This window comes from Notechis scutatus, chromosome 6 (genome assembly GCF_049901735.1).
Source record: "Notechis scutatus isolate UNSWTSFEM ecotype Mainland chromosome 6, rNotScu1.2, whole genome shotgun sequence".
NCBI lineage: Eukaryota > Metazoa > Chordata > Lepidosauria > Squamata > Elapidae > Notechis > Notechis scutatus.
Window position 1 is genome coordinate 52,991,766 of NC_142014.1, and position 12,791 is coordinate 53,004,556.

Below are 12,791 nucleotides of genomic sequence, written 5' to 3' on the forward strand. Positions count from 1 at the left end.
TTTCCAAAGCCAATAGCAGCTATGGAACTTAAAAGCATCAGGATTAAAATGGGACAGATAAGATTAAGTTGATTTATGAAAACACAAGTTATAATTTTTATAAATTCACAATGTTCTGAAGATCAAATTTACCTTAAAGATCTCACATTAACCTATTATTTTAGAGTAAGCTTGTATTGTAAGCTTTTCCAGTGGTAAAATAACCTGCAACCCATTATTTCCCATACACTATATATGTTGCAATATTAAGTGCAGGCATTAAAATAGATGGACAGAACAAATAATTCAATATTTTCCATTATATGTAAAGTCAATAACTTTCAAATTGAGCATACAGAAGGATTGAATTCTGAAAACCTTTGAACCAGTAACAAGCTAAAACAAAGGCTAAACAATAAAGCTGAACATGTGGCAAATTATATCTCCCTTTCCCAACAGGTAATGTTTACACAATGAAAACCTTACCAAGGTTAATATTTTATAAATTCACTCATTTAAATTCTACACTGATCTTACCCCTAATATGGAATAAATACTTGGATCAGCAAGTCAAAGATAAGTACAGATTTATCAACTGAGAGGGCTTTCTTGACATTTTTATTCCTAGATTGAGTAAAAAAAAGTCAAAAAGATAAAACTGCATTTTCTATACCTATCTAAATTCTTACAGAGGCCTAGTGGTATCACGTTTTATTTGCTTCAATTTATAGACTGACTAGACAAAATAAAACATTACCAAAATGAAGTTAGGAACAGATATTTCTGCAAAATCATTTGCATATTAGCAGAAGGTTATACTCTGGAAGGACGAACTGTTCTGAAACATAAATGTTATATGTGCTGTAAAAGGTTTTTTTTTCCGATGCTGTGTTAGGCACTTACAAAGAGGTGTTGGGTGGAGTTGAATTTAAAACCTGCAAGCTGATATATAGGTCTCCAAAGGAAGAACAACTGTATAAAAGAAACCACAGCAGGTAGCAGAAGGAGGCGGCTTCTAGGTCTGGCAGAAGCTGTTGCTGGAGTAGCAGGCAAGAGGACAAGGCATGGAGCAGAGGAGGCAACAGCCAGAAACCAAGACAGTCCATGGCTAGGGAGAAGGGCCAAGAAAGTCCCTGAGGCAGCTTATGCCGAAGAAAACTGTAGAAAGGAACCAGCAAAAAGAGAAAGCAGAGTCCCGGACTCTAGAGTTCAGGTGCTGTCCTGCTACTAAAATCTGATGTAGTTGCAAAGATGCAATTGTGCCAAGCTGCTACTGACAGAGTAAATGGGAGCTGAAGAAAGATAAAAGAAGAGAATAATTGAGAGACAGACACATCTGTATAAATGGCATTCAGATAAAGATTAAGGAAAAAGAAATGTAGACATTAGTAAATGAGCAGAAACAATAGGATCATTGATTGAAAAATAGAAATAAGGGAATGAGAAATCGGTGATAGATGATAGAATAGCAGCATAAAATAGGAATGCTGTATAGGAACATGGTAGAGGTTAGATGATCATGGTGATGATAGGTAAGAGCAAAGGGTGAAGAATAATACAATTACAAGTAAGAGATACTTTTTGATTCAAAGCAAGACGTATTTCATATACTTTACATTTGCAATAAAAAGTCATTTCCAATAGAGTACCCTGGATCCTGCTTGAGTCTGCAGTCTCCTAGAACCTAGGACACTTAGCCAGTATTCATTATGGAGATCTTGAAAGAAATTCCTTATTCTCTTGTTTGATACATGTTAAAAAGATGCTGTTCTGCAGTGCATATCACTAAAATACCTACCGTTGCAACTTCCTTATTGAAGTAACTGGGACAAAAATTTAAGTGAGAGATGTTAAAGGGAGTCTAGCATAGGCAATAAATAAGCCAATATAACCATCTCAAGAATCTTTAGCATGATGGCAGTGGTTCCACCAAGTTTTTCCCTATCCCTTCCTGGCATTTTGTCAAGCTGATAATATGCCATTTTTTGTTGTGCTTTTAATCCAAATGTAAGGATTTGGGTGCCCATGCAGGGTATTTTTTATTAATTCTGAGATTTTTAAAAAATTCTTGATAGTTATTTTGTTGTACATGTCCAAGATAGAGTATTGGGGAGCTACAAAGACTCTGAAATAAAGTGCATATAACATTAGGCTAAGTGTGTGGCATACCTACTGATACCAGATACTGCTGCCTAGTGTAGCTGATATTCCTGAATATCTATTTCCCTGAGAGATGCATTCCTTCCAATTCAAAGGATAACTGAATGGTAAGTGATGACACAGAGTATAAGTATTGGTACACCTACATTAATAGGAAATGACACTAATTTCTCCTAAGCTGATTGTCATGCCAATGACTTTGTACAGCTTGAGTAATTCAGGATGTGTTGAATATCAAGAGAGAATAGGTTAGCAGCAGCCAGTTCTCACTGAATTAAATATAGCCTGAAAACGTGTTTGAATAGGACTACCATCTGTCCCATATGAATCATAGTGCCTTTCTCTGTATCCTTAAAAGTATCAAACATTGCCTGGAAAACTCAAGAACACCAAACTTCCAAAACCCAACATTTGCTTTTGTCTTGGAAATTATTCAAAATGGATTTGTTACTCCATTACAAGAAAAGAGCCTGAAGACTGGTAAACATTAAAAAAAAAAAAAACAATTATGATTTTGTGGATTAAAGAGTTTTTGTGAAGACATTCTCCTTCCTCAATTCATGGAAAAATTAAGCAATGTATGTTCTCCCGATTTTAATTTTTCTGCTCAATTGGGTTTCAAGCTATAAAATTAAAATACAGAGCGCAATCTATTACAGCAGGTCAAAATCAATAGAATTAAAACCCTGCCTGTGGCAGCAGCAGATTGAAAAGCTGGGCCAGCACTGGCATGGACATCCTGGTTCTTTTTGTGGTAAAGCAGCTGCATGAGGCTTTCCCTGCTGAAGGGAAACAATGGGCCTTAAGAAAACAGGTGAGGTTGGTAGATGGAAACTTTTGGTCAAATAAGAAGCTACAGCTGCTTTTGTGAAACAAGTAGTCCTCAACTTACAACCATTTGTTTAGCAGTTGTTCGAACTTACAATGGTATTGAAAAAAGTGACATGACTAGCCCTCATATGTCACATGACATATGGTCACATGATCACAAGTTGGGCACTTGGCAACTGGCATTTATATATGATGATTGTGGAGTTCCAGAAGTCACATGATCGCCATTTATCCCCTTCCCAGTTTCCGACAAGCAAATTTAATGAGGGAAGCTGGATTCACTTAATCACTGTGAGTGATTCAATTACACCGATTCATAGCAAAAAAATGTAAAATTGGGCATGAGTCACTTAACAGAAATTCTGGTCCCATTTGAGGTTATAACTCAAAGACCACCTGTAGCAGACTTGCAAAATGTTTTGCTTTAAGTATTTGTCTTAGGGATTTTTGTGTGGTTCCCCCCCCCCCCATTTTAAGGATTAAATTAAAATTAAAAATATCCCTTTATCAAGTAACTTGATAGATTTCACATCAAATTAAATTAGGATTTATTAAATCAGCCACAGTAGTTGGCTATACAATTCTGGGAGTTAAACGTCCAATAAAGTTGCCAAGATTGAAAAGCTCTGCTCTAAACAAAAGAACATGTATCAAGCAACGCCATCTATGAATTAGCACCACGTGTGAATGCAGTCTGCATAATACAAGCCCAGAGAGGTGTATTTAACAGGAAACACTTTTAAATGGCAAGAAATTATTGCATTTGGTTTATAACGAAATTCCTATTGGTGAAAAGTAGGCTACTTGCTTTCCAAAGTGCAGGTAAAAATGCCAAAAGAATGTCTACCTGAAGTCAAAATCAGCAACTGCTTCTACTTTCTTCCAGGATTTTTTTTAAATTGCCCAGTCTAGCCTACAACTTTAATGTTTCCTAATAGTCTGCCATCCAACCAGAAACCTCTTTAACTTTTTAAGATCAGAGATGGGTGTTTAGGGGCTGCTACCAAGTTGGACCATGAGGAGGATACCCTATCAGTATCCATAAATATAATACAATTAGGTTTTAAAAAGCCAAGCTACACTATTGTAGAGCCTTGGTGGCGCAGTGATTAGAGTGCAGTACTGTAAGCTACTCCTCCTGCAATTTGGCAAATTGAATCCCACCAGGCTGAAAGTTGATTCAGCCTTCATCCTTCCAAGGTGGGTAAAATGAGGACCCAAATTGTTGGGGGAAATAGGATGACTCTGTAAACCGCTTTGTTAAACTCCCAGCCCATGGGCTGGATGAATCACACACTGGCCATGCCCACGCCCAGTATAGCAAAGGGGGGGAAAGTGCCAATACATCACATAACAATGCCATGACAACATGAGTTTGACACCCCTGGCTTAGTAGAATGTTTGAACTCCACCAGAAGTGTTCATAGGGAGAGGATCATGATTGGGTGTCCCCAATCATGCAATCAAAGTCCTGCCCTTTTTTATAGAAGTATTTACTTTTAGACTGAACATATCTGAACCCCACCAATTTTTCCCATGGGAAAGTGTGCTTTATTCATTTTAGTAAACCAAATAAAAATGATGGGAGAGACAGTGTAATGCTGGCAATAACATATTTATTTTTGTCTTTTGACTGAGGCACAATAGCTTTAACGATGATCCCAAACGACAGAGAAATTAAGCTTATTTCACTGTATCTAACTTCCTGTTCCATGTAATTGAACTCTTAACAAAATTCCAAGCATGTTCTATTACTTTATACAGTTAGTTTTTCCTTATACTTCCAATACATCACTGGCTACAGCAAACCTCCTTCCCAGGCAGAAGGAAATCAACAACTAGCAGATGGCCTGAATGTGTTTTACTGCAGGTTTGAAAGGAAACTACAGCCACTTATCTCCACAACCCCCATCTCAAACACACCAACAACAGTCAAGCCTCCTACAACTGGCCACAACCCATTGGGTTCACAACCTCGGGTGATCACAGAAAAAGAAGTGCAAGATCTATTTCACAGACAAAAGCCAGGAAAAGCACCAGGGCCAGACAAGATAACTCCTTCTTACTTAAAAGTCTGTGCTGACCAATTGGCCCCCATATTCACCCGAATCTTCAATAGATCACTAGAGATGTGCTATGTTCCTTCCTGCTTCAAATGCTCTACTATCATCCCAGTGCCAAAGAAGCCCTCCATCAAGGAACTGAATGACTACAGGGACTCAATAATAGGATCTGTCACTGTAAGAGTCTGATCCTACTTACTGCCTTTATTATGTTTGTCCTTGCCTATGTCTCAAAACAGTTTTCTCTATCTTTGCTGATTATTACAAATTTCCTCTGTGTTCCATGGGTTCTCTTTCTTAAATTTCTGCATATTATTTTCCAGGTATCTTTCCTGTTCCTTCATCTATTGCTTCAGTATTTCATTCTTAACACTGCTGGCTGGTTTCTGAAAAAATGAAGTGTTTTGATTGTTAGTTATAAGTATTTCACACAGACAAAGCCAATTGGCTACTTCTCCATCTTCTAGAGTCTAGACTTCTTTAACCAAATCTAACTAGCTGTTCTCCAGGTCAGTTTCATCAATTGGAGGAAGAAGACAGTCTCTTTCCTCACTGATTTCCTCTTAAGAATACTTAAGGAAACTTATTTTTCTAATACCCTGAATTTTGTTGTTGTTGTTGTTGTTTTTGTCACATACTGGTTTTTGCTACTACTGTTTTCCTCCATGTTGCTCCAAGTCATGAACTTTGACATCAGATCAGATTTCAGTTTCCCAATATAAGAAATTAAAGAAGTCATGTTATAGATGTAATGTTGCAGTCAGAAAGGCACTTACTGAGAGGAAAGGCACATAATTGTGCTATTAATGATTAGTACCCTTTAGCAGCTAAAAATTCAGGCAATCTAAAGAGATCCTTATTGGTTTAATAAAGGAATATCCTATGTTTTCTATCTAAACATTTCATTTGCTTTGTTTGAACAGTATAGAATTAACAGTATCATTTAAGGTGTGTCTGTATATATAGGGAAAGATTGACATGATTTATGGTTTTTTTTAAACCATTCTTTCGAAGATAATGGTGGGCAGACCAAAACAAAAGCAAAAACAAAACCCTGCATTTCAACCCTTAGGATAATGTTTTCTGGTTTGTAAAACAGTACATGAAATGCATGATTTTACCCTTTTAGGACCTAATTATCTAAATTTACGAAAGAAAGAATAAGAAAGAGAAAATACAAGACAACACTGCAGATAAGAAACATAAGCAAAAGCAAGTCATGGAAGCAGAATAAAGATATAATTAAACCCCTTTCCAAGGCATGTAAACCCCTATCACATGCAGAAATCACAACATTTCAGCATTCAATGCTCAATGAATTCAATCCTATGTACTTTCCAATTAGCTCTTCCCAAACTAGTCAGTTGTCTTTTAAATAAAGCACAATGAAGTAAAATCTGCTCAGACCAATTAGTTTGTTCATCAATTCAGTCTTGAAACAATCTGTCATTAAAAGATCTGGAAATGATAAATTGGTTTACTACAGTAAAGTGGTAATTATGGAATGGAATTTTGAAGTAAAACCTAATCAGGGTAAAGCATGTTTTTGCACAAAACAAAAAAATATTTTAAATCCAGAGATCTGCTAAAGAGAGGTCACAATTATATCTGTTATCAGCATTATCATTAAATCATACTGCATTCTAAAAACATTGTCAACATATTAATATTTCCTCTTTTTACTGTAAAATAATTATACCTTTTAAAAAAGTTTTAAAGAGTACATTAAGGAATTATTTCATGTAATATAGTTAGCTTTCATAAATATTGTTTTAGCTTTCATAAATATTGTTTTAAGGTTCCTAAAAAAACTCATAATGTTTCATAGCAGGTAGTTAATAGAAAATAAATTTACTGAAACACACATTTAAGAAAGCAAGACTGTAAGAAGAAAGGATAGGAGAGTGGGAATCCAACTAGGGGTGAATTGCCATGTCATTGGCAGTACAATTACGTTTTTAGCAATTCCAGGCATGACTGCTAGTGAAGACTGGTTTATTAGAAATGAAAATGGGCACATAAATACACCAAAAAGGGAATGCTAACCTGAGAAATAACTGACACATTAATGTAAAAGAACAAGGGGCAAAGAGCTGAGACACTTTTTTACTCTTTATTTCATGCACAAACTGAAGCAATTCCTCCATCTGTATTACACTTGGACCAATTTTTTTCTTTTGTTTCTATACCTGAAGATTATTCTAAATAGAGGAAGCAATTTATTTTAAATTATTTTTATTTTATTTTAATTTATTTTAATTTATTTTAAAGTGATTATTTTTTAAAGACTACATCCCAGAGTGATTTAAATTGGTATGCCTCCAAGAATGAGTTGCATTTTAGAATTTTCAGTCTGTTGCTTATCATAAATATTTAATGTATTTTTGGGAAATGGCCTTTTAGGTGAAACTGGAAGCTACATTATTGGATATAGCACTTTTTTTAAAGGGGAAAAGGAAAACCAGGAAAATTATTCATCTGTTAACACAAACTCTGCTCCCTTAAAAAACAAAGTTGATACTCTAACAAAATGGATGGCACTACTTTGGAATACTCAACAGAATACTCAACAGCATGGAAAGTTTCACTCTGCCTCACCAAAGAAAAGACTTCCTTCCTTCCTTCCTTCCTTCCTTCCTTCCTTCCTTCCTTCCTTCCTCCCTTCCCTCCCTCCCTCCCTCCCTCCTTCCTCTGCTCCCTTGAAAATTGTGTATCTCACACATATGAAGAGAGCAGTATTAGTCTGTTGCAGCCAAAAATAAGACAGAGTCCGATAGTACCTTTTTTTAGTCTAGCACATTTGGTGTTGATGTTCCCAAACTTCTGACTACCTCACACAGGAAAGCAAGAGCCAAAGTTTCTCTCTCACCAGCCTGGAAAGGGTTACAGGGAAGGAGTTGGAAAGAGCCCAGAAGGGAAGAGTCGGTGACGTCTCGGTTCCTTTTCTCCAATCAGGATATAATCAACAGCCCCGGTTCAAGAAGCAGAAGGAAGCAAGGAAAGGCTTCTTCAGCGGTCCTGCCACTCAGCTTGCTCGCTGTCACTTCGGGCGCTTTCTCTCTCTCTCTCTCCTCCTTCCCCTTTCTCCCTTCACTCCCCACCTCTGGGGTCTTCATTTCTCTTGGCTTTTGCCCCCTTGGAAACTGCCACCCTGAAGTTTCTGGTGGTGCTGCTGGCCGCAGGGATGCTCGCTTTCCTTGGTGCAATCATTTGCATCATCGCGAGCGTCTACCCTGCGGCCAGCCATGCCGGAGCCCTCCAAGGTGCTGATAATGGCTCCAACGCCGCGGCCTCTGCCCTCTTGCCCGCCACCGGTGCCGACAAGACGCTGGGAGCCCTCCACGGGGCTGGCGAAAGCAGCTACGGGGGCTTCTCGACAGGCTCCCAGGACTCTGTGCTAGACCTCCTGGCTAGCGCCCGGCCGCAGCAGCATCAGCAACTCTTCAGCCGCTTCCTATGCACCCCGCTGACGGTCGAGTGTCCCGCGGAAGGAAGCCCCCAAGGGGACAGTCCGGCGGCGGCGGCGGCGGCGGCAGCGAGCGAGGAGCTGTTCTTTCTCCAAAGCACAGCCGAGCAGCTGAGGCAGACGGCGCAGCAGCAGAAGGAGCAGATCCGCACCGATCAGGAGACGATCCGGGAGCTGACCACCAAGCTGAGCCAGTGTGAGAATGGGCTGGAACTCACTTTCCAGGATAGTCCCTCCGTCTGGGGGGTCCCCAGGCAAGACGCCATGCCCATGGATGACCTGTCGTGGGATTCGCCTGCTATGATCCGGGAACTGGAGGAAGCTGTCAGGTCGCTGAAAGACAGGATTGACAAGATCGAGGTAAAATCAGGAAAAAGACCCCGCTGCTTCTCCCCCTCCAATGTCCCCATCTCATCCCTTTCTTCTTCTTCTTCTTCTTCTTCTTCTTCTTCTTCTTCTTCTTCTTCTTCTTCTTCTTCTTCTTCTTCTTCTTCTTCTTCTCCTCCTCCTCCTCCTCCTCCTCCTTCCTCCTCCTCCTTCTTCTTTTTCTTCTTCTTTTTCTTCTTCTTCTTCTTCTCCTCCTTCTTCTTCTCCTTCCTCTTCTCCTTCTCCTCCTCTTCTTCTTCTTCTCCTCCTTCTCCTCCTTCTTCTCCTTCCTCCTTCTCCTTCTCCTTCTCCTTCTCCTTCCTTCTTCTTCTTCTCCTTCTCCCTCCTCCTACTACTACTACTTCTTTCTTCTTCTTCTTCTTCTTCTTCTTCTCTTCTCTTCTCTCTCCTCCTCCTCCCTCCTCCTCCTCTCCTTCTTCCTTCTTCTTCTTCTTCTTCTTCTTCTTCTTCTTCTTCTTCTTCTTCTTCTTCTTCTTCTTCTTCTTCTTCTTCTTCTTCTTCTTCTTCTTCTTCTTCTTCTCCTCTTCTCTTCTTCTTCTTCTTCTTCTTCTTCTTCTTCTCCTTCTTCTTCTCTTCTTCTTCTTCTTCTTCCTTCCTTCTTCCTCCTCCTTCTTCTTCTCCTTCACCTTCTCCTTCTCCTTCTCCTTCTCCTTCTTCTCCTCCTCCTCCTCCTCCTTCTGTTGTTATTTTGGCCAGGGTCCTGCAAAAACTTCTCTTTGCTTCTCTTGTTTCCTTCTCTTTTTTTCTGTCCACCGTTTTTTCAAATTGCAGTTTAGATATTTAGATAATTGAATTAAAGCTACCTTCTTTTGGCCTTAAATGGGCAAGACGAAAGTGTCAAGTGGCATGTTATGAAAATGAAGAATAGTTGTACACATATGGAGAAAGGAGTGTCGATCAGTTGGTATACTGGACACTTCTTGTTCATGTTCATATGATATTGGGCACTTTCTGTCAACACTACCATAAGCTACTTCAAAATAAATATGAATATTATTGGAAGTTAAGTAATTCCTCCTCCTCAGAATTTTATCAGATTGTAGACTTATTCATTGCAAGGCCTATTGCTAACAGACCAGTTTCAAATATTTAGAAAGAAATTTCATACAGCAAGTGATAATTTCACACCTATTCAAGAAGTCGATCTAAAACCATTTTACTCTTTCTTTGAGAAGAAAATTCTTTGAGAAGAATTTTTGAAATTCTTCTCCAAATCTCTTTTTTCTATTTGATTAAAATGAATAAGGACATACTTCATTTAGGTCAACTATGAATGATATTCCTCTTGAAATTTATTGGTGGGGGGGGGAAGGGAAAGTAGTTTGCATTTTCTTTGTCAATGATTTTTAGAAGATGAGAAATCCATTGAGATTGGAGTTTTAACTATTGAGTGCCATTTTACATTTTAGATAATAATTTAAAACCAAATATGTATTTGGAAGGTTGCAGAAGCCAATCCCACTTTTCCAGATAGTGCACCTGCTATCAAATGTATATGTAAACATTTTTTAAAAATTTGTGATCTCAGTATATAGATGCAGACATAAAATAACAATAGAGTGTCTATACAGGCACTACTATAGTTCTTAAGTTGCTCAAGTCTAGTTTGATGTATGTCTGTTCACTGTCATCAAGGTTTCTCCAGGAATTTGATGCCAGTTTCAAGACAGGTAATCACTTGATATTTCTGCATACATGATACCCCATAGCTTGTGATAGTTTCAAAAACCATTTCAGAAGATTTATTACTATGTGGACCATATATTCCCACAATTATAAGTTTAATCATTAAGTAATAAAAATGAAGCATAATATTTTTTGAGGATTTGTGAAGTCTTGAACTTGTTATAATTATTCTGAAGTTGTTGTAATGATACTGCTTTTATATACTCTTTGAAGTGTCTTGCTTTAGGAAGATGACCACTGAGAAATCTATTCAGACTTACCAGTGGCAAACTTTTATTTCTTTCTAGAGTCAAATAAAAACTGTAGCATTTTCCCAAGATGTTGATTTAATAACTTATTTTTGCCTTTTTAATGATTGAAAAGTTGTTTTCCCCATTTTATATATTAATTTTAGCTTAATTTCTAACCTGTTATTTTTATTTCCTATATTAATTTCAGTTTAATTTCTACAAGCCGCCCTGTATTTTTTTCCCATATGAAAAGGTATATAAATTCATGAGATAAGTAAAGACATTTCTTTGTAGCTGTTTTAGCAGGATTTGGCGGAATCCAGACTTATAGAGACTGTATTCCCCCCAGAAATATAAATGGACTAGACCAGGGGTGTCCAACCTTGGCAACTTTAAGACTTGTGGACTTCAACTCCCAGAATTCCTCAGCCAGCTTTGCTGGCTGAGGAATTCTGGGAGTTGAAGTCCACAAGTCTTAAAGTTGCCAAGGTTGGACACCACTGGACTAGACAGTCTACAACAGCAAACATTAAACAGCATGGCTCTTTCTTGGATTGCATCCAGCTAGGCTGCAACTTATGTTATTTGAATGAATTGTTACAAATTCAATATACTGATATTGCTGCAACTGTCAATTATTACTTAGTGTCTTGCCTATATTAGACATGAGTATAAGCCTCTCTTATTAATTTTGACAGCAGTGCTTTAAGAACTTCAAGGTCAAAAAATAATTATTGGTTGAACTGCACTGATTAGAAATCCATGTTGCTGAAAGGAATGACTGGAAGTTTCATCGCTTTCATGAAGTTCTGCCACATAAGAGCCTTCACAGAGGAAATAACGCTAATGCTCAATCTGTCAATCTCCATGGTATCTTGCACGTACATGCCCGTGGGCACACACACACATGCTGTAAAATACATTTGACTAGCTTGAATGTGCAAGAAACCTTTGGTATGTTGCACCCATTCCCAGGGCTTGAGACACTAAGTAGGTGTGCAGGTTGTCTTTGACTTGCCATAGTTCATTTAGTGACCGTTCAAAGTTACAATGGCACTTTAAAAAAAGCGACTTATGACCATTTTTCACGTTTATGAATGTTGCAGCATCCCCATGGTCACATGATCAAAATTCAGATGCTTGGCAACTGACTCGTATTTATGGCAGTCCCAGTGTCCCCAGGAGCCATGTGATCAAATGTTGCCATCTTCTGATAAGCCAAATTGATGAGGAAGCCGGATTCACTTAATAACCGGGTTACTAACTTATCAACTGCAGTGGTTCACTTAACAACTGTGGGAAGAAAGGTCATAAAAGGTGACAAAATTCACTTAACGAACGTCTTACTTGTCAACAGAAATTTGGGGTTAAATTGTGGCTTTAAGTCAGGACTACCTGTGTTGTTCTACCTATGGATAGGCAGGTATAATTTCTTGGCATCTTCCAGTTTTATATAGATTATTTTCTACACCTATTAAAGTTTAAAAGAATGGTTTTTAGTATTGCAGTCTGAATTTTCTTTCAGGGACTTTTTCTTCAAGGAGTTTTGAGTTCTGTATTAATCATAATGATCAAGCTTACTATTAACCACATATTAATACTCTTTGAGTCAGGTTAGTCTTGTGAGATTTTATACAAGAAAGCCATAGTATCAACGTTTCAAATACACAGTAATTGTTTCAGATACCAAGGAATCTTTGAATATAAGAATGGGATACATCTCATACATTCTGAAGTTATTCATATAAATCAACCTCTAATGTTGATTTAGACAGGTGTCTTTATCATAGCCAGTAAAAAGAAATTTGCTAAAACCCAAATGAATGTGAGGGGATTTCTTATGCTCTAACTACTGATGGTTTTTCTTTTGCTTATAGAAATATACGTGAATATCTGACAATGGGCTAAATTCATCAAAAGTCCAAAAGTTGCATCACATATTATAAAATAATGGAGTGTTTCTCCATCCACTTTCCTCTCACTTTTTTC

General features: G+C 37.9%; 1 protein-coding gene across 1 annotated transcript in view; it reads left to right on the top strand.

Moving 5' to 3' along the window:
* Positions 1-8,011: 8,011 nt before the first annotated feature.
* The window catches only part of NPTXR (neuronal pentraxin receptor), a 32,320-nt gene continuing 27,540 nt past the window's right edge, over positions 8,012-12,791 (top strand). The window contains exon 1 of the mRNA XM_026694864.2: positions 8,012-8,859. Coding sequence (XP_026550649.1) covers positions 8,218-8,859 — 642 coding nt within the window. The 5' untranslated portion in view covers positions 8,012-8,217. The remainder of the gene's footprint in view (positions 8,860-12,791) is intronic.